This window comes from Taudactylus pleione, unplaced genomic scaffold (genome assembly GCF_031769625.1).
Source record: "Taudactylus pleione unplaced genomic scaffold, aTauple2 ptg001408l, whole genome shotgun sequence".
NCBI classification, from domain to species: Eukaryota; Metazoa; Chordata; class Amphibia; order Anura; family Myobatrachidae; genus Taudactylus; species Taudactylus pleione.
Genome location: NW_028285808.1, coordinates 1,716,900 through 1,742,374, shown reverse-complemented (window position 1 = coordinate 1,742,374; position 25,475 = coordinate 1,716,900). Strand labels below are relative to the sequence as shown.

At 45.3% G+C, this 25,475-nt stretch overlaps 1 protein-coding gene across 1 annotated transcript in view; it reads right to left on the bottom strand.

Annotated features, from left to right (window-relative positions):
- Positions 1-25,475, bottom strand: part of EVC2 (EvC ciliary complex subunit 2) — a 135,395-nt gene that overhangs the window by 101,338 nt on the left and 8,582 nt on the right. The window contains exons 3-4 of the mRNA XM_088463562.1: positions 11,264-11,424; positions 6,993-7,049 (exon numbers count right to left, since the gene is read on the bottom strand). Coding sequence (XP_088319688.1) covers positions 6,993-7,049; positions 11,264-11,424 — 218 coding nt within the window. The remainder of the gene's footprint in view (positions 1-6,992; positions 7,050-11,263; positions 11,425-25,475) is intronic.

Sequence of the window (25,475 nt, the reverse complement as noted above, 5' to 3'; positions counted from 1 at the left end):
TGCAGCAACCTGACAATATCGTCAGGTTGGCCTGCATGTTAACCCGATGAACGATGATGACGAAGGACCCGCGGGAACGCGCGGCGTCGGTATCGTTCATCGTATTTGTGATAAAAATGGACGATAAAGTGGACGACTGAACGATAACGATATCGTTATCGTTCAGTCGTCCACTTTAATAGCCCAGTGTGTGCCCACCATTACACATTGTATCCAGTAGTAATAGTGACAAATATATAAAAGCAAAAAGGGAACAGCAATAGTGTAATACACTCCCAGACTACACCCCTTCCCAGCCCCCAAACGGCCGCAGTAGGTCAACCATTCTGCGCCTTAGGGGGCACTTTGACCGTTGTAGCAGGCAATGATCTGCACAAACTCAGTACAGATACTGCGCATGAGCCGATTGACCACTGGATTTGCATACAACTCAGCCCCCCTAAAGAAATCTATATGAAGTAATTTTCTGTACCATCCACTTATGGAAGATCCCAGTCAGTAAAGGCCTAGATTGTCGCCTGTATTTATATTAGTATATATATTATTCTTTTTTTTTAATAAGTATAGTATACGTAAGACCAATAACAAGCAGAACATGCTGGGAAATGTGATTTGACCAATAAATTCAGAGCCACCTAAACTACTAATTTTAAATGGAATCCGTACTACAAAAATAAATCTAAAATGTAATACACATATTTAAATATCTTTATATAACCTTCCATTAGTTTTCACATCGTCTGCGCCATGCCCCCCTGGCAGAGAGAAAGGATTAGACACAACTGAATCACAGCACACAATTTAAACATAAACCCTCGCTAAATATATAAAGCATATAACTAACTAATTCTGCCTATGAATTCAAATCTATATTGTGCTATTGTCCGAGTCAATCTGGGGAAACAATCCAGCTTAACAGATTTGAGAAAGCTTTGCAATATTAAATCCCGCTTCTCATGGGTGTCACAGTACTGGGAGTATAGTGGTGTTTCTGCAAGCTAGTTCATTGTATATTCATAGATTGTCTGTACATAGGTTTGGAAATAAGTGTCTTATGCCACAAGCGTCTAGTTAAAATCCTCAGAAGCAGCCTTTGTTATCAAGAATAATTTATGGCATACACATGTGCTTGCAGACTTAAAATGCAGATTGGTTAAAGAGCACGTAAAGTCACTATTTCACATATAGTATATGTCAATGTCTGTGTATATTTACCAACCTTAGAAAAACAAATAATAACTGATGGGTTTATATTTATACATAACTATATAGGTCCTCCCTGGTTGCTTTCGCCACTCTAAAACAGGTTGCAATGTTAGAGGGAGAGCTTCTTTAACAGAGTAGACAGATCACTGTGCGCACTGGTGAATTTATACACAGGGGTGTGGTTTTTGATAACCCAGCAGCTTAAATGACTGCAGTCTCATTTTTTTGTTTGTTTTGTTTTGTTTTTTTACCTGCATCAGGTCCTAACCCAGAGGCTACCACTGTGTTTAATGTAATGGTGAGGTGACTATTTGTTTTCTAAAAGAGCTGCAGAGGACATAAATTCCTTAACGGTTGACGATGGTAAACCCAACACAAGTATCACATGTTAGGAAGAGTTTAAGTTAAATAATGCCTTAAAATAGGGTGGCAATAGCAGTCGCCCAATATACAGTCAGGTCCATAAATATTGGGACATTGACAGAATTTTCATATTTTGGCCTCTATTCACCACCACAATGGCTTTGAAATGAAACGAACAAGATGTGATTTAACTGCAGACTTTCAGATTTAATTTGAGGGTAATTACATCCAAATCAGGTGAATGGTGTAGGAATTACAACGGTTTCTATATGTGCCTCCCACGTTTTAAGGGGCCAAAAGTAATGGGACAAAGTAAACAATCCTAAATCTAACTTTCACTTTTTAATACTTTGTTGCAAATCCTTTGCAGGCAATTACAGCCTGAAGTCTGGAACGCATAGACATCACCAGACGCTGGGTTTCATCCCTGGTGATGCTCTGCCAGGCCTCTACTGCAAATGTCTTCAGTTCCTGCTTGTTCTTGGGGCATTTTCCCTTCAGTTTTGTCTTCATCAAGTGAAATGCATGCTCAATCAGATTCAGGTCAGGGGATTGACTTGGCCATTGCATAACATTCCACTTTTTAGCCTTAAAAAACTCTTTGGTTGCTTTTGCAGTATGCTTCTGGTCATTGTCCATCTGCACTGTGAAGCGCCGTCCAATGAGTTCTGAAGCATTTGACTGAATATGAGCATATAATATTGCCCGAAACACTTCAGAATTCATTCTGCTGCTTTTGTCAGCAGTCACATCATCAATAAATACAAGGGAACCAGTTCCATTGGCAGCCATACATGCCCACGCCATGACACTACCACCACCATGCTTCACTGATGAGGTGGTATGTTTTGGATCATGAGCAGTTCCTTTCCTTCTCTTCCCATCACTCTGGTACAAGTTGATCTTTGTCTCATCTGTCCATAGGATGTTGTTCCAGAACTGTAATGGCTTTTTTAGATGTTGTTTGGCAAACTAATCTGGTCTTCCTGTTTTTGTGGCTCACCAATGGTTTGCATCTTGTGGTGAACCCTCTATATTCACTCTTGTGAAGTCTTCTCTTGATTGTTGACTTTGACACATATACCTCTACCTCCTGGATAGTGTTCTTGATTTGGCCAACTGTTGTGGAGGGGTTTTTCTTCACCAGGGAAATAATTCTTTGTCATCCACCACAGTTGTTTTCCGTGGTCTTCCGGGTCTTTTGGTGTTGCTGAGCTCTCCGTTGCGTTCTTTCTTTTTAAGAATGTTCCAAACAGTTGATTTGGCCACACCTAATGTTTTTGCTATCTCTCTGATGGGTTTGTTTTGCTTTTTCAACCTAATGATGGCTTGCTTCACTGATCGTGACAGCTCTTTGGATCTCATATTGAGAGTTGACAGCAACTGATTCCAAATGCAAATGTCACACCTAGAATCAACTCCAGACCTTTTACCTGCTTAATTGATAATGAAATAATGAGGGAGTAGCCCACACCTGTCCATGAAATAGCTTTTGAGTTGATAGTCCCATTACTTTTGGCCCCTTAAAAAGTGGGAGGCACATATTGAAACTGTTGTAATTCCTACACCGTTCACCCAATTTGGATGTAATTACACTCAAATTAAATCTGAAAGTCTGCAGTTAAAGCACATCTCGTTTGTTTCATTTCAAAACCATTGTGGTGGTGAAAAGAGGCCAAAATCTGAAAATTCTGTCAATGTCCCAATATTTATGGACCTGACTGTATATGCACTGTGGGGAGAAATTCACATTGGGATGCATTAGTCAACCCATGAAGGAGAGCTGAGCTTTCAGCTCAACTACATATCGTGCAGATGGCAGGGTGGTACAAGCCATGCCATAACTAAATGGAGAGTGGGCTCCAGTAATGCACAACTACCACAACTGGTGGGCTACACTTACCTGACAAATTAAAGCCAGTGGCTACAAAACATAAAAGAGAGGTCAGGAGGTCAGAAGAGAGGGTGAAAAAAACAAGAGAAAAGAGACTGGTCTTCCACAGAAATGATAATATAAACCCTCAACGCTGAACTCTCTCACTGCACCACTGTTTACTATTTTCCCATAACACCCCAACCACAACTGAAGACCAGATCTCATCAGGCCCAACCCATCAACATCCTCAGGGCTTAACCCCCTTCAGACTTATGTGCAGCTGCCTGTCAGCAGCCAGATCAATAGTGCACAATTATGTTTTACTTTTATGTTAATATCTGAAAACCTCAACTTTAGGGTTGATCGATCCCTTTTTCTCAGTATAAACATTCATATCTATGGGGGTGTGTAAATATTCTCTTCATAGAAGCATACAGTATGGTATGTGGCTATTTATAGAGCAACGCAGGTAGTACATTACATTAAAAAGAAGGCCAAGGTACTTTAAGAGGGGTAAAATAACTTTCCATTTGCCAAAAAATTATACGGAGTAATTAGCAAATATTTATACTTCAATTTGAGTTTTTAGATCCCTATTTTTGATGCAATGACATCTATAATAAAAGGTAAAAAAATCATAGCATTTATAAATAGCAATTTCCAGGCCGTTCAGTTTCACAATAACATTTTCCCTTCCCTCACCTCATCTCTGTCTATAATAGCCAGCTTCAGGCATGGTCAATATGGTCATCTGCTGCTATTCCCTGGTTACATGAAAAAAATGATTGGTGCCAAATTGTACGGCTTTCCATAGAGCTGAGGCGAACAGTCTACCTGGCGATACAGTAATGTACATACAAGACTGTAATGCCAGGTAGACTGCTCACCCCATTAAACCTGCGCAGTATGCAGACGCCAGGAGCTGGATACAGCCAATGGAGCATTCCTGCAGCTAAGCTGATAACACTGATCAATAACAGTAATGATTGAATTAATTACTGAGTGTCAGTGAGCGTAAGGATAGGGAAAACCATATGACAAAACTGTTGCATCTCAAAACTAAAAGAAATGTATTAAAATAAACCAGCTGCAAATAGAAATAATTGGGGAATTACTTTTCATTTAGAAAAGTCTTATTTTTTGTCCACTTAGACAGAGATGTCTTTGATTAGGTTTATCGAAGGATCAGGACATTGTCTATTGACAGTCTGAGAAAGTAGAGAAAGAGCCAGAACTGACTGCAACTACCAGGAGCATGGAATTTTGCACTGGAAAAAGAATACCTTGCTGGATGTGAACAATCTAAAGCTGATGGCCCACGGTAGCCCAAAAGCTCTTTCTTCCCTGCCCAAAATCATGCTCCATATTAGGTGTTCACCTTCATCCTGGTAACAATGTGAGCACCTGCCACTTAAGCATCATAAGGGGTACATTTACTAAGATGGGAGTTCTATTAAGAAGTGATGTTGCCCATAGCAACCAATCAGATTCCAGGCATTATCTTCTAGAAGGTGCTAGATAAATGAAAGTAGAATCTGATTTTTTGCTATGGGCAACATCACTTCTTAAATAGAACTCCCATCTTAGTAAATTTACCCCTAAGTGTCGATGTGCATACAAACTCACACGCTGCTATTACACAACCGAACAAACAAATGTTTATTTTGCCCTGTACCGTGCCTGTCTGATCACCAACCCTTGCGACTAGCCCTAGCTGCTGCTATATGTAAAAGATTTGCCTGCAGACTTTGTTCTTTGATTGGGTTTGGCTGTGTGCTCTCCAACTTCTATAGGTTATCTAGTAGTAGAGACATGGACCCAGTGATGTGTTGCATGGCAGCCTACTAAGATGCAGAAATGAGACCATCATAGCTACTTACATAATGAAACTGGGCCCAATAGAGGACTATTGAGGCTTTATGCCAGATTCAGATTTTTAAAAGACAATTTAAAACCAGAAGAAATTCCTATAAAACGTAATTACCTAAACATATATGTTTAAAGCCACAGTCATCCCACATCAGCTTCACACCTTCATATGACTACTCTGTGCAGTTTTTAGCATTCAAGTTATCAGACCAGCGATATCCTGGCTTAGCCTGTCCCAATTTCAAACTTGCCAACACATGGACTACACGGGTGCCAAACTGAAATACTCTGTGCTGCTCTTAACAGTCTAATGCTGCAATCAGCTACAGTCACAGGTGTTTTCTCCCCATGGTACTGCCAGTCCAGACTGCGATACCAGAGAGCACTTCCCATGGGAAGCCCTTACCAGCTTCTAGGGTCTGCAGCCAGTTTGCTCATTAGAGCGCATGCAGGGGATTCAGATCCTGCACATAAGCACAATTACAGACCCCATGGGTGGCCAGACTTTAGGACTCGGCGATCTACTTATAAAGCTAAAAACCTTTCATCATCTACAGAGCCTGAAAAAGGGGTGTTGGCATTCAAAAAGGGGGCATGACCTCACTACAAGGGACTAGGTGTCTGACCTTGCGAATTCACACATAGTATCCCCAATTCAAATTACGTCACACAGTAGCACAATCTTATTCACATTATACAGCACATAGTGCCCCTGATTCACATTACACCACATAGTAGTGTCCCTTACTCACGTTACCACACACAGTAGTGCCACTTATACACAATGCCCACAGTAGTGCCCCTTATACACCTAATTCCCACAGTAGTAGTTCCCCTTATACAAATTCACTGTAGCAGTGCCCCTTTTGCAATGCCCCCAGTAGTAGTGCCCCTTATGCAATACCCCCAGTAGTAGTGCCCCTTATGCAATGCCCCCAGTTTTAGTGCCCTGTATGCAATGCCCCAAGTAGTAGTGCCCTTTATGCAATGCCCCAAGTAGTAGTGCCCCTTATGCAATGCCCCCAGTAGTAGTGCCCCTTATGCAATGCCCCCAGTAGTAGTGCCCCTTATGCAGTGCCCCCAGTAGTAGTGCCCCTTATGCAGTGCTCACAGTAGTAGTGCCCCTTATGCAGTGTACCTTGTAATAGTACCCCTTATGCAGTGCCCCTTATGTAGCGCCCCTTGTTTAGTGCCTCCAGTAGTAGTCCCTCCTCCCAGACCAGAATAGCCCCCACACCCCTGTGCAGAACTTACCTGACTTCACACTGGAAAGGCTGCTTCCCTGCTCCACGCCATCAGGTCTCCCGCTGCCACTGACTGGATCCATCAGGCGCACAGCTCCTCTGATCGCTTCAGAGGCCAGCATTCCCAGTGATGCATCGCTGGGAACACTGGCCTCCGAAGCGATCAGAGGCTAAATACTGGTTGCTGTAGGCAAGTTGGTTGCGATCTACAGGCGGGAGTTCCATGAGCTACCGGTAGTTCAGGATCAACGTTTTGGCCAGGTCTGCACTAAATAAATCCAATCACCACTGAAAAAGTGGATTATCTTATAAAGAAAACTCATTCCTCTTTATACTATTACTATTTGCTAATACACATTAGAAAATGTCGGCGCTTATTAGTAAGTATGACAGCCTTAGAAGATAGAACACTGAAAGGAGACATATATACTTACAGTTGCACATTTGCGGAATGTTACTCCACTGGAAGATGATGTTGGGACATCTCTGGGCTGTGAAAAGCAGAACATGGAAGGAAAATTAATACCTTTAAATTCAAGACAACCAAAATTATTATATAGAAAAGGAAAAAGTGTCTCAATGTAGAACAAAGCAGTGTAGCATTTATTTATTCTATTACCGGTATTTATATAGCGCGTGTATATTCCATAGCAGTTTATAGACAATATTTAGTCTTTCACACTACTCCCTGCCCCAGTGGGGCTTACAATCTATCTTCCCTAGTAAATACACACCCACTAGGATTCATTTTATGTCAGTTGCCAATTAAACAACCAGTATGTTTTTATACTTATGGAGAAAACTAGAGCAGTCAGAGGAATCCCATTGTAAGAACATAAAAACGCCACACAGATCAGTCACGACCTCAGTACTATGAGGCAGTAAGGCTAACCACTACACCAAGCATGCAGCTCAGTCGACTTATGCAGAGATTAATTTATGTCTGTTTACAGATTGAGGTAAACTGGAAAAAGAGGAGGATAGCCAATCCCTGAATAGTGCTGCATAATATGTTAGCGCTATATAAAGGACTTTAATAAAGACCAGAGACAAGGTTTTGATGTTTTCCCTTCTCAGTAAAGGAAATTATCTGTTCAGGGTTGTTAAATACCAATCAACTTCTCAAATATAGACACCAGAACTAGTCTGGGCTTCACAGTGTAAATATTCAAGGTTTACGAGCAGCGCTGTCCAACTACCCATGAACGAAAGCAGTAGAAAATTAGTTATTGATTTTCCCTGACGAGAACACAAATGATTTGCTTTGACAAGCGCACACATTATTTTACCATGGATAAAAGATAAAAAATTACTGCAGCTATCTCTCAACATGTTTTTCAAACAGAAGCAGAGAAACTCTGTGGCAGAAAATGGAAGATGGCTTTTAAGGGTCATCCATACATACATTTCAATCAGTAGGGACAGAAATAGCTAAATGTGACAGTGTAGCTGAGAGCACAGGAGGGTTGTACACGTGTCAGGTACTTGTTTTTGCAGAGTGGCGCTTTACTCCATTCATTTTCGGTTGTCACAGTCTCATTACACTTCAGAGGTCATATCTAAGTTTAGGTCAACTGAAGCGTCCAGATCTCAGCCATGCTCAAGTGCGGCCGCTACAAGGCTTTTCAGGACTTTCATGAGTCCACAGCAAAGCCTCCAGTAGCAACTTTCTGCTAAGTGGGGAGCAGTGACTGGAAATACAGTTGGCTTTCAGTGACCAGTCTGCATTAACGCTCCCAAACCGCTTACCCCATATTTTGAACTACAAAGCCTTAAAGCACAATACCAAATTGTAATAATACGTGGACTGGTTTAGAGAACATAAAAAAGGGTAACGGGGTAAGGATACGGCAATCGGCATCAACAATGGTTTTCATAAGAATTAGCTATTTACATCTTATTGTAAAACAATGTGTCCTGGTGCTGTCATCATTATCAGCTTCTGTTTTAGCACCATTGCTTCAAATACAGGCAGAAGGTACTTCTCTCAACATAATGCAGTCATTGGTGTCTATGTACTAAGCCTTGGAGAGAGATAAAGGAACTCATTCAGAGTCGGTCGAAGCGGCTGCACGGTCGTACGCGAAAAGGGGCCGTATATGCAAATGATTCCCTCGCAAGTTGCGTCCCTAAGTTCGGATCGGTAGTTGGCCGACCAAGGGGAGGAAGCGGTCGGAAGACAAAAAAATACGCCCCCTTCTCGTACGCATTGCACGTCATCTCCGGGCATATAAGGATTAATCGAGACCATCGGCAACCATCGGAACTGGTCGTAGAGATTAAGGTTGACAATACCCTCTCTTAAGCTCTACGATCATGTCAGTGTAAAAACCTCCCATGTCACATGTGCCATGACGCTACTTTGTTAATTATGCACTCCCATAAACCGTATGCACTCCCACAAAACGCCGTCCGCATAATGAGGCACGCCTGCGTTCGGATCTCCACTCCCCCGTTTTCAAGCACCTTCCCCTGTTACCACCCACAAACGCCTCAATCTGTCACTCAAACTACCGACCTGGCTGTGTTCAAGGAGAGAGAAATTTCTGATCGTAGCGGCTAGTTTGCGCACGCGCATTGCGAACTGTACACATGCGCAGTATAGCGAACATTGGTGGCGTACGACCGTGCGGCCGCTTCGACCAACTGTGAATGAGGTCCAAAGTACCAACAATCAGCTCCTAAATGTCATTGTACAGGCTGTGTTTGTAAAATGACAGTTAGGAGCTGATTGGTTGGTACTTTGGACCTGTTCTAAAGATGGACCAGCGTAAAAATCAGTAACATTGACCAGCCATGCAGAACTTGCGGCAGGTCTGACCGGTCTCATATACAGCGGCTCTCCTGACACGCAGAGAGCGCACATGCTGAAGATCGCAATGGATCATTTAAGCACGCCCATGTAACAGTGTTTTAACAGTAAGACACATCTGTGTTTTTCTAACCACCCCTGTTACCTCCCCCAAAAGGTCACTATCTGTCAGGGGCATATTTATAATGGGTGCAGGCATCGCACACCCTGCACCTATATTATCTGAAACTTACCTCTCTGAGGTCCCGCGTTGGGTCTCTCAGCGCTGCTCAAAATGCCGGAAAATGGCCACCGCGGCCATTTTTCCGGCGTTTTTCTCATGCGCTGTGAGGAAATCGCCGGGAAAATGGCGGTCGCGCCATTTCCCCAGCGATCTGCACATGGGCAGTAGACTCTGGGCACACTCTAGTGCCCAGAGTCTACTGATTCTGTGGTGGTCGGCCATCCGCGTCAGTTGGCTGCCGGCGTGAGAGGAGGGGCCCATCACAGGGGATGCATACGGGACCCCTCCTCTCTAAAGACGCCCCTGCTTCCTGTCACTCACTTAGCGAATGGATCCTCTGTGAAATGCCGACATTCTCAGGATGCTGACAGTTAGGTTCGGCTGCAGGATGGAAGTTTTTGGGTTATCATTACATAAGTCTCCATATATCAGCCTATGCATCCTTTCCAACACTGGGCCTGATTCAGAGATGGATGGATTTACACAGCGCACACAAGCAGCTGTGCAATTCCGTCCATCTCACATGCAAATGCAGAAGAAGGTGTCAGATACCTCCTTGCTGCATGCGATCCCAGCACTGCGACCGTCGTCGCAGGCTGGGATGGTCGCAATGCTTGCTGTTTGGTCAGGCTGCGGGAGCTGAAGCGACACACCTCTGTTTTCTGGAACGGCACCCAGGAACGTCCCAGCTCCGCCCGCCAAACACAGCAGCGTGTCAAACATACTACGGATTTGGGGGGGTCTGCGAGTGAGATCACAGAACGGGTCCTGCGCAGACGCAGACCCTTCAACATTTTAGATGTGTGTTCATCCTTGGATGAACGTACATCTCTGAATCAGGTCCACTGTCCCAATATAATCCAATGCGGGGAAGAAGGGAGAGGAGACAATAAATAGTGTGTGTAGCACTGGACTTCTTATGCTCTCATTATCTCTGCGTCCCAGTGACACACCAGTGTCTGTTTGGTGCATGTATGTGCACATGTCATGCAGGTCTGGTAGACACCTGTAACATACACTGTGTGCCTGGCGTCGGCGCAGTACGTGCCACCTAATGTCATCCTATAGAAGCTCACTGCTCAGACCTGGGACAGCACTAATCTCCTGCTTTGTCAAACATACAGAGCTGACATTTTCTGATCTATGTTTCTCCTCCCTGCGTTCTCAGGGGGAAACAAATATAATCAGCAGGAAATAAAGCGTGGCCCCGGGGTCAAGTTAAGCCCTTTAGAAATGTTCCATCTTGTTGACACTTCAATATACACTTATCGCATCAATAGTACTTTTGACAACTCCTTTTTCTTATCCTGTATATATGAAATCTGGTTGTGGGGAACACATCGCTAACGCATAGGTGTGGTGCGGAATGTGTGCGCTATATAAATAACTGGTAATAATAATAATAATAATAATAATAATAGCAATAATAATAGGTGTGTAAGATTGTGAGTATTTCAGGCCAACCATAAAAAAACTGAAATAGAAATAGCACAGACCACAATTCACAAAACCATAATACATGCGGTGTAGTAGAGGTGTAATGCGCTACTGAAAGCTAAAACAACAAGAACCTGCAAGTATCATGCTCACAAGGTCATATCTCATATCCCCATTCTAGAAACATACATAGGTCACATATTTCGATTTTAAATTGGATGTGGTTTACGTACTTGTCTTTTCTGTGTCACTGTCGCACGCTTGAACACAGTCCCTTTACCCCACGAAGGGATCAAGGCAAACAGTGAGTGAGTCCATGAGGTCCCAGGCGCCGCTGAGGTCACGAACAAGTTTGAAGTCTCATGTGGTTGAAATTTCCGGTCAGTGCGTGCGCCTAGAACAAATAAATACTGACATTATAGTTAAAGTACTATTAGCCAACTATATTGAAAATTCCCACATACAGCATTTACATCATACAGTACAAGGTCCCACGGTAATGCCTCCATGGTGAATTACACATAAATGATGACACACTCAGGGATAACATATTACAGCTGATACAATTGTGTCACTTGGCGAATGGATCCACGTAAAGTCAGAAGACAAAAAGCCCCAGTTATATTTATTTATTAACAGTTTCTTATATAGCGCAATATATTCCATTGTGCTTTACAATTGGAAACAGTTATATAAACACAATGATATGTAATATTCTTTCACTTAGACCTAGAGCACTTCTCTGGTTGTCATGCAAAGATCAATCACAACATACGTGTGACATATTTATATTTACTTTCTGTGCGCTGAGGAGCGATAGAAGAATCCGTCATGTTAAACAAACACAGGATGTGGGATATGTTTCATCTACTGTAGCAAATGTCACTCCAAAGAGACGCTATCGAAACAAAGTACTTATTTTTTTCATGTTTGCTGACTAAAACATTGTAACGGCCGAGCTCTTCATTCAGAGTTATCCTTTGTCCATATCCATAACAAGCCACAATTCTAACAGATTTCATCTGCTTAGTGGTGTCCTATTGCTGTCTATGTTTTTTTTATCCAGGGCAGCTCTTTGTGTTAATGAAACTCAACAAGTTGGATGTAATGGTGAGTACACACTAGGCGATAAGGAAAGACAGTACAATTACGACATCGTAATCGTACAGTCGTTCCCGATTCCTTGTAGTGCCTACACTGAACGATAAGTCGTTCAGTGTAGGCACCCTCCATCATTCCTGAACATGGCCATTCGGTCGTTATCAGCAGATTGGCCTGCATGTCCAGGCGATGGACAATGTTGTAAAACGACCAGCGGGAGCGCACATCGCTGGTGGTTTCCGACATTATAGTGCACGATTTGTGCACGATTACTGAGTGGCAGATTGGCCTGCATGTTCAGGCGATGGACAATGTCGGAAACGACCAGCAGGAGTGCACACTTACTAATCTCCTGTAATGCTCTGCGCTGCTGTGACTGGCTAAAGGTTATTCACATATCACCCACTTCAAAACTCAGGGCAAGCCAACAAGCAGTAGATGAAAAATGCTCTGACCATAGTAAAACCAACCATAACATAAGGTCATTTGTGAGGTTACTTGTGCAGGATTCTTTATGGCCATTTATTGTACATGCATTACACAAAACACCTTAAGGCGCTCTTCTTAATTCCAAACAGTGTATTAAAAATAAGAAATCTACACAGCTATAATGAGGGGGCATTTGTATATCCCTCCAATACTTAAATAAAATATATATTAATAATGCTCGAGTTCTACTGTAATCACTTAAATTTCCAATATTCTCCAGTACTGAAACAAATAATAACTTAGCATAGCTCTCAGGTCACAGAGCTTCTGATTTTCAAGTCAATTCTGTTTTTTTAAGATTTTTATAGACTGTCAATATCTCAGTTATATAGGATTGTCCAGGTGCACAGTACCCCTTCATGTGCTCTGTGCAACTCCCTGTATTTATGCTATACAACATAAGATACTGAGGATACTGTATGTACAGTATATATAGGCTAGGACAGAACTGTATCCGTCCTTCACTTAACCATGTTGCCACGTAGTCTCTCTCCTAACTCCCCTTACACTGGCTCACTCCTTATGTCTTCCGTTTGTCTCCCCCTTCCCTTTAGAATGTAAGCTCCATAAGCAGGGTCTTCCTCCCTCCTGTTCTCATCACCTGCTTCTCCTGTACACCTGCCACACATCCTCCTTGGTCTCTCTGCCGCTGGACCCCAATCACCTGTTTTTGTGTTTACTAGACCTGTCATTTGCACCCTCGCTGACAGCTACAGGTTTCAGCTGATGCTGTATTTTTCAATTTCACAGATTGCACCAGTGGCTGTGTGGAGATTTGCAGTGCTATTTGTACTGTACTGTTTTACCCTGTATTGTCTAGATGTTTTGTACACTGTATGTACGGCGCTGCGGAACACTTGTGGCGCCCTATAAATAAAATGTAATAATAATAATCCGTATGGTGAGCAATGAGCGTCGGTCATCTCGTATTTGGAGACTGATTGCACAATTGCTTATCTATTGTAACTCCCTTCTGGGGTGTCCGAGGGACAAGTGCAATTTAAGTGAACGTGAACAACGTGAACCAGGGGTCACACACGGGATGTAGTTAATTTACCTACCAGGGACTATAGATAGGCGTCAAAATTCCGACACCTATCTTTAACCCGCCGACGAAATCCCGATAGCCGGCATCCCAAAGGAAGGTAAGCGAGGCCGGGTAAGCTGTTAGCCGCGCGGAAAAGGGGGGGGGGGGGTTGAGGGTTAGTTTTAGGGGCCCCAGGGAGAGATTAGCGTTAGGCTGCGGGGAGGGAGGGGGGCGCCAGGATTTCATACCCATTCCATCTCACACCACAGAAGTGGGACCTGATGACACATACCATGCCAAGAAAGGCCTACCCACTTCACAAGAAATACCAGGATCTGTGAGGATGACCTAGGAGTCCGGGAGGACTCTTAGAACAGTACAATAAGTACAGCTTATTGAGGCCATCAGTCCACCATAATCCTCAGTCACATTGGCAGCTGTAACGCATCGTAAGTGAGAATTTGCTTCAACCAATGGGATCTGTGATCTCAATAAACAGGATAAATTCCTTGTACTGGAGACGATGGAAGAATGGGAATTAGTAATGTACATAAATATGTTACAAGGAAGCAATTTTTATCTCAGTTCATAAACTCATACACAAAAATGGAAAACAAAAATTAAGAAAGAAAAATAATCACATTTTTCAAACCTCACTAATAATGTAATTATTTACACAAAGTAACATATCAGAAGGACAAGCCATTATGGATAGGTTTTCCTGCAGTAAAGAGGGTTATTTTAGAACACAGATTTAAGAAAAAAAAAAAATCCAAAAATTATATTTCCCCCTATATTGTATACAAAACCACACTGGAACCTGGAGGCTAGAAAATATACAAAACCTCAGCATACTGTATAAAAAATAATAACAGAAAAAAAAAATACATGGAGCCTTCGTGATTGAGCATATGTCAGTTATAGTCTATTATTATCTCGTCTTTATTTGGCCTCTTGTTCACCAGCGCAGAAAGCGTCTTACAGAACCTTCAATTATACTTTAACAAAACACAGTTGAGTACAACAAATGATGCACCATAGGAACCGGGGAAAGACGGGGTCGCTGCAGATTTAAGATAAAGAAAATCCAAAAAGCCTTCCAACATTTGTGGGTTTTCAAAGTCAATATCTACAGTGCTTACAATACTATGTTTTATGCGTCCACTTCTGTGTAACTAATGTAGGTCAATCCCCAACAGCCCTGAAACACACCCTGATACACAAAGCTGGTCTCCAAGACGCCAAAATGGGAAAGTACTTGTTTAACCAGTATAAATAGCAGACAGCGACTCCTTTACCTGCCTAATGTACATGCAACCACTCAAACAAGTCATCAAACATAAAGTGTATTGTCCTCATCAGTGTGTGCTTAAATATTGTAAATATTGACAAGTGTGATTAGTAGTAGATATTCTATGATTTAATTCCAGTGGAAGCATTAGATTAGATACTGAGTAAATACTTACAAATGGGATTATATTATGGAGACGGACAACAAACGTACACAAATCATTTTGCACCAACAACCTCAATTCCTTGCATATTTGCATTTAACCCCTTGGTGACTGAAGGCAGTTTGCTGCTACATGATCATAGGTAGTTCACACCTTAATGACCAGGCTCATTTTCTAGATATGGTTTATACCATGATCATCATCTATGGCTAGACAAATGCGGGCGTGTCGCAAGTGTTTTGTGGGCGTGTTGCAGCCAGCAGCTGCGTCTTTGTACGCTATGTCAGTGGCCCCCGGCGGCTTAGCTCCGATTGACATTCTAACCAGCCACAGAGTTGTTCGTAAGTTCGATGGTGCGACCGATGTTGCCTCTTTGTACACAAGCGGCGGATTAGATATGCAGCCGATGGGAGTCTCTGTACAAATGGCAGCGGCAATAGCATGAATTCTCAATACCGCTGGGTACAAAGTCGCAGTCACGACAGGATTATTGCCTAACGTCACTTCACTGCCGACTCGGAACCGGCTTGTCAAATGCAAATGCCATGAAGCAGTGCGTGAGCAATTGTAAACTACAAGAGAGAGATTCAAAGGTTCCCTCTAAAAGAAAAAAAGTGAAAATGTAGCCTATAGGCTGCAATGGCTTATGCCGTGGTTAGATGGTGGTAGATGGTGGTTAGATGGTGGTAGATGGTGGCTAGATGGTGGCTAGATGGTGGTTAGATGGTGGTTAGATGGTGGTTAGATGGTGGAAGCTGCTGGGGACAAGCTCAGAAAAATTAAATTTTCCACAGCTTGGTAAATTGGGAATCTTCACAGTCCCTATAGAAATCCATTTGGACTGCTGCTGCTGCCGCCGCCGCCAACGAAAACAAATTAATACTTGGCCACAATACTTAAATAATGCACCAATCCTCTGAAAATAAATGTTTTCAGAGGACTGACTGGAAAGGTAGTTTAATAAATAGGTCCCCACGGGTGGAAAGCTGTTTGTGGGCCTGATTCAGATAGAGTATGTACATAAACCCGATGGTGTAGGCACATATCCAAGGTTTGTGGGTCTGCACATGAGCAGAACCTGTTGAGCACATGTGCAGAATGAGCCCTGCGTGTTAGCTTAGCACACAGTGCCCCCAAGCCGCAGCATGACTGACATGCTGCAGCTGTTTGGGGGCAGGGATGGGGTCCTGCCGGGCTGCGTTTCTGAGAGTGTAGAGGCCAGGGTCTGTGTCATAGGTCGCGGATGTCCTGGCCTCGCAAGTGGCCATGAGCCAGCCAGGCTGAGTTAGCCTCGGCTTATGCAGCCGGCGAAAGCAGCAACCATAATGAATCACGACGGTAATCGAGGCAGCATCTGTGGACGCAGCACTGGGATCGCAGATGCATGCATTAGATCTCGATTTCTTAAACAGTCAGTGTGGACAGTATTGCACAGCTGCTTCCGTGAGAACATTTTAGGGTTATACTGCATTGTCCACCAACAAGTTTTGTATGGAAAAAAAACCTTGCTTTCGGAAAACCATGTGAAAGTCGTTGTCCATACTATTAACTTTATAAAAGATCTTAACCTTCACCAGTTTAAAACATTTTTAGAAGAGATTGAAGCAGAGTACAGAGCTCTGGGGAGTTATTGTTTTTCTACAGAATAAATGTGGATGAGTCGAGGGAAAACTTCGGAACAAGTTTTTAAAGGTTAGAGAGAAAAAAAAATAAAGTAATTTCTTGTTCATAGAATAGAAAAAGATGGAAGGATTGCAAACTAGAAAGCGGCTGTGTGACTGTAATGGACATAAGACAACACAAACTGCTGGATGCGACAAGACCACACACTTGAGCAAAGGAGACTCTGTGGCTTTCTGCAGATCACTCTATCATTGTTTAATTTCTGATTAAGGTTAACATGGTTTTTATAATGCAGTCACCCTTTTTTTTTTCTCCTCCACCTGGATGTTATACTTCCGCTACTTGCACACCCTGCCAGATGTAACCTACACAGTGCGCCCCAGATGGCTGCCTCTGATGGTTCTTTCTTGGGCAGGATGTACAAATACTGTACGTGGATCTGTTCATTCAGTGTATTTCATATTTCAATTGTTTCAGTCACCCGTATATGTCATGCCGAACTACAGCACTGTTTGTTGTATTTGCTATTCCCTGTTTTTTAAAATGTACTTCCATCCCACTATATGCTATACTGGTGTGCTATACCTCCACTGTATGCTATACTGGTGTGCTATACCTCCCTGTATGCTATACTGGTGTGCTATACCTCCACTGTATGCTATACTGGTGTGCTATACCTCCACTGTATGCTATACTGGTGTGCTATACCTCCACTGTATGCTATACTGGTGTGCTATACCTCCACTGTATGCTATACTGGTGTGCTATACCTCCCTGTATGCTATACTGGTGTGCTATACCTCGCTGTATGCTATACTGGTGTGCTATACCTCCACTGTATGCTATACTGGTGTGCTATACCTCCACTGTATGCTATACTGGTGTGCTATACCTCCACTGTATGCTATACTGGTGTGCTATACCTCCACTGTATGCTTTACTGGTGTGCTATACCTCCACTGTATGCTATACTGGTGTGCTATACCTCCACTGTATGCTATACTGGTGTGCTATACCTCCACTGTATGCTATACTGGTGTGCTATACCTCCACTGTATGCTATACTGGTGTGCTATACCTCCACTGTATGCTATACTGGTGTGCTATACCTCCACTGTATGCTATACTGGTGTGCTATACCTCCACTGTATGCTATACTGGTGTGCTATACCTCCACTGTATGCTATACTGGTGTGCTATACCTCCACTGTATGCTATACTGGTGTGCTGTACCTCCCTGTATGCTATACTGGTGTGCTATACCTCCACTGTAGGCTATACTGGTGTGCTATACCTCCACTGTATGCTATACTGGTGTGCTATACCTCCACTGTATGCTATACTGGTGTGCTATACCTCCACTGTATGCTATACTGGTGTGCTATACCTCCACTGTATGCTATACTGGTGTGCTATACCTCCCTGTATGCTATACTGGTGTGCTATACCTCCACTGTATGCTATACTGGTGTGCTATACCTCCCTGTATGCTATACTGGTGTGCTATACCTCCACTGTATGCTATACTGGTGTGCTATACCTCCACTGTATGTTATACTGGTGTGCTATACCTCCACTGAAGTGCATCCTCCAAGGGCAGGATGTACTTTACGTGGATCTATTCATACAGGGTATATCATACTGCCACACACGTCAGTTTTCCCATATATGCCTTGGGTCCTTGCATGCTTCATCACCCAAAGTGCAACCTTAGTAGTGCGCCCATCATGGCTGCCTCACCTGGTACACTCGTTGATGGGATGAAAAATACCTGGACCTGACTATTATGTTGGGACCCTACTCCTAGCATCAGGATGCTGCAACCACCCATTTTGTGTCATCTCTTCTAGGCATAACCTATTCCACCCAGGGTAATCCTATGTAGTACGCCCAAGATGGCCGCCTCATTTGGTACCTTTTGTGGGTGGAATATATAACCCATGGAAGTTATTTCCCAAAATGTGCAACCACCAACCCTGCAATATGCTTATTGTGCTCTCTAGGTTTCGGTTGATTTTAATTTTCTCGGTGTGGTTTTCTATTTTTTTTTGCAACACCAAATCCTTGTACAATGTACCATATTTTCTGAAGTCTCTAAAGCGACCTTGAGTCCTAAGGGAGAAAAGCGCTATATAAATAAAATTATTATTATATGCGCCTTCCTCCCCATCTACCCCAACTGTGTCTCACCTGTTTGTCTGCCCTTCCCCTTTAGAATGTAATCTCTTATGAGCAGGGCCCTCTACCCTCTTGTGCTTCTCCTCACTTTACTTTCATCCACTTCTTACTCCCCACTAGGGCACCTAACACCTGGTTGCTTAAGCTCTGCTGCTTACCTGGGTGTTGTGGTCGCTAATGTAGCAATGTATATTTTCCATGTCCTTGTCTTGCATTCTATTGTATTGTACTGTAAAGCTGGCCACACATCTAAAGATTATCTGTCCAACCAGCCAACTAGTTGATTGATTGGAATGAAAATCTGGTAAGGAATACAATCAGCAATTGCTCCCAAACGCTGGAAAATGGACCAAAACTGTTGTTTAAACAAATAGTTTAGATCAAACATTTAACAAACTTGTCTGAACGACCATTTTCATCTGTTTTCTGGCATTTAGGAGCAAATTGCTGATCATCAGTTATTCCCAAACGTTACCAGATTTTCATTCCAACCAATCAACAAGTTGGCTGGTTGGATGTAAGTTGGTCCAGTGTGTGGCCAGCTTTAGGCCCTGATTCAGAGCCGGACGCTCTGACCAGAGCGCTCGCTCTGAATCAGGGCCCTCCTCCATTAAAATGGAGCGTCCTCCTGGACGCTCGTATAGCTGTGGGTCACCACCCACAGCATATACGAGCGTGCAAAAAGATGGTCGCGATGGTCTTGACCATCGCGACCATCGGACTTGCGAGGGAAACCCTGCGGTCGGGTTTCCCAGCCGCAAGGCCAGGAGTGATTTTGGCTTTATCAGAGCCAAAATCACTCCCACTGACATCACTAGTGATGTCAGTGGGGCCGGCTTCAGACGGTAGGCGTTCCCATGGGAATGCCTCCATCTGGCAGGCACGCCCCCGGCACGCCCACCAAAGGGGGCGTGCTGTCAATCAACATCGACAGCACGCACCCTTTGGTGAGAGACCCCGAGCGATGGAAAGCACGTCGCTCGCCGGGTCTCGCGCATGCGCACGACAGAGCTCCCTCCGTCGTGCGCATGCGCAGTGGGGAACATCGACCCACTTGCAAGTGTACTGCCGCTCGCGAGTGGGTCTGAATGACCCCCTTAGTCTTTAATCAGGTATTTGTTTATACATTTTGTAAGGCGCTGCGGAACACTTGTGGCGCCATATAAATAAATTATAATAACATAAAGCATAAAAACAGCTTCTTAACTCAACTTTCTAATCACATCCTCGCTTACCCACCAAAGCTCACACTGTTCCAATCTCGGCACGGAAAAGGTGCATTTCATCATGGCACACAATATTTATTATGCGTATGCAGATGAACTTGCTGGTCTTCAAGCAATAATTGATTTCCGCTTCACTGATTCTAAAAGTGAATTTCTAAAGTTGTGCGCCAAGAGAGGAGCATCCTAAGGTGTGAGGAGACCAGCTTAGTAACGAGAGCAGGCTTGGTAATGAGAATATTCAATCAAACATTTGGCCACTACTGAACTTAGGCCAAAAACTGCTGGAAGAATAAGCAGCCCTAGAGACCATACTCATTTATTAGTAACATTAAACTCTAGGAACTAAGATTAATTATATCTTGGCTGGAAAGCAGGAGAAGTCTGTGGTTGTATGTTGGAAAATAATTTTATATTGTTTCTAAAAAAAAAGTTTTATATTATTTAAAAGGTAAAATCTTATCCTGTTCCTTGACCAAGTAATGGAGCCATATCGTACCGAACTCTTCACGTGTCTGACCGTTATGTCTATGTGCATTATGTAAGAGTGTTGAGCACTTTGTGCCTGATTCAGCACGGATCGTAAAGCTGCGTTCGCACATACCCGCTCTCTGCGAAAATATGCTAATGAATGCGATCGCACGGCAACCGCAGCCTTATTCCAAGACACCAACCACTATATAAAGCTGGCCACTCGCCATGACATGCATCTGCAATTCAGCAAAACCATCGGTAACATCGAGTAACATCGGTACCAGTCGCTCAGTTGTGGTTGACCTAACCCTACCTCACAAACTGCTAAACTTCCTGTCACCATCTAGACCTCTGCCAGCGTATTAATCGCAGGGGTTTAATTATGCACGCTCCTGTAACGGCGTTCAAACGCACAGGCACGTCTCTCCACCTCCAAACGGTCACTTCATGTCAATCACTATGAGATGGTACTGTGGGTCTCATTCAGAGCCGGTCGCAAGCACCGATGTGCTCGCAACCGGGTCGATAGTTAGCCCTGTGCATGCGCAGCGGCCGCACTGCGCTTGCGCAAGCCCCGGAGCAACAGAGAAACTGTTGAAAGTTATGGTTAACTGCAAGAGCTTCATATTTCTCTGCAATAAGTTGTATACTATTTTTTCTTGACTCAAGATACGTTTCAATGTGACACCTTCAAACTAGTGCACAGGTTCTCAAACTCGGTCCTCAGGACCCCAAACAGTGCATGTTTTCCAGGTCTCCTCACAGAAGTGAAATAATTAGCTCCTCCTGTGGATCTTTTAAAATGTGTCAGTGAGTAATGAACACACCTGTGCACCTGCTGGATGACCTGGAAAACGTGAACTGTGTGGGGTCCTGAGGACAGAGGGCCTGATTCAGAGCCTTCGTTCAGAAAAAGGGGCCGGCTATTTAAATTGAGCGCTCGCTCTTTGCGGTCTGTTGATGCCTCTATGTCTGAGCGAGCGAACGAAAATATGAGATATGGTAAGAACTTACCCTTGTTATCTCTATTTCTACGAAGTCCATAGGGTTCCACAGGATACCTTGGGGTATAGGTGTGACGTCAGTCGCAGGGCACCAAAGAGTTAAGCTTTCAGCCTCCCAGGATGCACTAGGTCCCCCTCCTATACCCCGCCCCCGGGCCAAGGCACCTCAGTTAGTTACCAAGCCATAGGCCGGAGGAGGAGAAGGAAGAGAGAGAACAAAGATCTGGACACATACAAGAATCACATTCTCACCAGAGGGAGACGGAAAACCGGTGACCAGAGCAAAGCCCATCTGCAGCACAGGTGCGACAGGGCGGGAGTCCTGTGGAACCCTATGGACTTCGTAGAAATAGAGATAACAAGGGTAAGTTCTTACCATATCTCATATTTTCTACTTCAGGGTCCATAGGGTATCCACAGGATACCTTGGGGATGTCCCAAAGCAGTATCCTTTAAGGGTGGGGACGCTCCTGTGCAGAAAGGAGAATCCGCCGCCCGAAGGAAGCATCCTGAGAGGCGAAGGTGTCAAACCTGTAATACCTCACGAAGGTATGGACAGAAGACCACGTAGCAGCCTTGCAGATCTGAACTGCCGAGGCACCACGTCGAGCTGCCCACGAAGGACCCACAGACCTAGTGGAATGAGCCTTCAGAGAAGGAGGGACCGGTAGGCCTTCATGAAGATAAGCTTCAGAAATAGCCGTACGGATCCAGGCTGCCAAAGTTTGCTTTGAAGCAGGCCAACCCTTTTTACAGAAGCCATAGAGGACAACAAAGCGTCCGACTTCCTAAACAAAGAAGTGCGGTCAACATAAGTCCTTAAGGCCCGCACAACATCCAAAGAGGCCTCACCCACGGAAAGACCCGGTGAGTTAAAGGCCGGAACAACTATTTCCTCGTTAACATGAAACTGGGAAACAACTTTGGGAAGAAACTCGGGCCGAGTGCGGAGCACTGCCCTGTTCCCATGAAAAACCAAGAAAGGGGGTCTACAAGAAAGAGCCCCTAACTCAGAAACACGTCTGGCTGAAGCAACGGCCAGAAGGAAAACAGTCTTAGCTGTTAGCCATTTAATATCCACTGAGCCCAGTGGTTCAAACGGCGGTCCTTGGAGAGCCCTCAGGACCACAGCCAAATCCCAAGGCGCCACAGGTGGAACAAAGGGCGGCTGAATACGGAGAACACCTTGCATAAAGGTGCGCACATCCGGGATTGTAGCAATCCTACGGTGAAACCAGACAGATAGGGCCGAAACCTGTACCTTCAAAGAAGCAAGGCGAAGCCCATGATCTAGTCCCGCTTGCAGGAAGGCGAGAATCCGAGACAGACGAAACTCCCGCGGTGCATAACCTCTCGGTCGACACCACTGGAAGAACGTATGCCACACGCGATGATATATCCTCGCGGAAGACGGTTTCCGAGCTCGTAACATGGTACGCACCACAGAGCTGGAAAACCCCCAGGACCTCAGCATGGCCGTCTCAACAGCCACGCCGCCAAAGACAGCCGAGTCAGGTCCGGGTGAAGACAAGGACCCTGAGACAGAAGGTCCGGTCGTAGCGGCAACCGCAGAGGACTGTCCACGGACAGACCCTGAAGGTCTGAGAACCAGTGCCGTCTGGGTCACGCGGGAGCTATCAACAGGAGCGTCCCTCCTTCCTGTTTGAATTTCCGGATTACCCGTGGAAGAAGGGAGACCGGAGGGAACAGGTATGCGAACCGGAACGTCCACCGGACGGACAGAGCATCCACCAGAGACGCCCCTTCGTCTCTTGTGCGAGACCCGTACACCGGCAACTTGTTGTTGTGCCGGGACGCCATGAGGTCGATTTCTGGAAGACCCCACCTGTCCACCAGTAGTTGAAAAACGTCCGGGTGCAGGGACCATTCCCCTGGATGAACGTCGTGGCAACTTAGAAAGTCCGCCTCCCAATTTAGCACTCCCGGGATGAAGACCGCTGATATGGCCGGAAGATTGCGCTCCGCCCAAACCAGGATCCGAGAGACCTCTACGAGAGCCGCCCGACTGCGAGTTCCTCCTTGCCTGTTTATGTAGGCCACGGTGGTAGCATTGTCCGACTGGACCTGCACCGGGTGACCCTGGAGAAACCGCTGTGCCTGCAGGAGAGCATTGAAGACCGCACGGAGTTCCAAGATATTTATTGGAAGCTCCGCTTCTGTCGGTGTCCACCTGCCCTGGAACAAGTGTGGACCCGAAACTGCTCCCCAGCCCCGAAGACTGGCGTCCGTTGTCAACAGGACCCAATTTGGAACCCAGAACGGACGTCCCTTGTTGAGGTGGGTCGTCTTTAACCACCACGCAAGGGACAGGCGAACCTCCGGGGTGAGCACAATCGTCTGGAATTCAGAGACTGAGGCAGCCCGTTCCACTTGGACAGGATCAGGTGCTGCAGAGGTCAGGAGTGAAACTGGGCGTATTCCACCATGTCGAACACCGACACCATGGAGCCCAGTAACCTCATCGCCGAGTGTAAGGACACCCGGCGGCTGTGCAGACAACTGCGCACCCTTGACTGTAAAGCAGAGATCTTGTCCTCCGTCACGAAGATCCTTTGCTGTCCCGAGTCCAATAAGGCTCCAAGATGCAGAATCCTCCGAGACGGGATTAGAGTGGACTTCTGCCAGTTGATTAGCCAGCCGTGCCGTTGCAGCAGTGCAATGGTCAGGTCCAAGTGGTGTAACAGGAGCTCTGGAGATCCTGCCACCAATAACAGGTCGTCCAAGTACGGCAACATGCGGACTCCTTGCAGCCGCAGAGAAGCCGCCATGACCGCCATAGCGTCCTGTATGTCCAATGACACCATGTAGTCCCCAGGTTCCAGCGCCAGAATGATGGACCGTAGGGTCTCCATCCGAAACTTCGGGACCCGCAAAGACTTGTTGAGTGCTTTGAGGTTGAGAATCGGACGATATGACCCATTGGGTTTCTGTACCAAAAATAGATTTGAATAGAAACCCTGGCCCCTCTGGGAGAATGGAACAGGCACTATAACTCCAGCCTGGAGCATAGTGTGCAATACCTTCCGCAGCTCCGTAGCCTTGTTCCGGTCTGATGGTAGACCCGTGGTGAAGAATCGAGCCGGGGGTCTGTGCCGGAAGGAGAGGGCGTACCCGTGAGAGACCACCTCCAGAACCCAAGTGTCTGTCGTAGTGAACGACTAACACCGGGAGAACTGCAGCAGGCGGCCTCCCACCCTGGGATCCCCCAAGGGGAGACCCGGACCGTCAGGCCGCAGGCTTGTCATCTGGCTTGGGGGCCGGACGTCTGGTACTCCATGCCTGTTTCCGGGGCTTGACCGATTTCTTAGGGCCAGCCTGTCGAGGAAACGACTGTGGTTTGGGCCTGCCCTGGGCCCTAGATGACCGAAAGGACGATGGTCCAGAACCAGAAGGAGCAGCGGCCGACGGGAGACAAGCAGATTTGGCTGCCGCCAGCGTGGCCACAATCTTATCCAGATCCGGACCGAAGAGAACTTCTCCGGTAAACGGCAACGCTTCCAGACCTTTCTTGGATCTGCGTCCGCCTTCCAGGATCGCAGCCACAAGGTGCGACGAGCAGCTACCGCTGCTGAAGAAATTCTAGACACCAGAGTACTAATGTCTAGAGCCGCCTCGTTGATGTAGGTGGCCGAATCACGGAGATTGCCAATCAACTCCGCCTGTTCGGCCGGACAGTCGGATTCAAAAGAAGCCTCTAATGAATCCGCCCAGCGCTCCATCGCTCTGGCAACCCAGCAAATGGCCATAGCCGGCCGTGCTGCCCCCCCTGCAAGGGAATAAGCGGACTTCAGGCAGATTTCTACCTTGCGGTCCGTAGCATCCCTAAGGGAGGACATGGATGGCATCGGCAA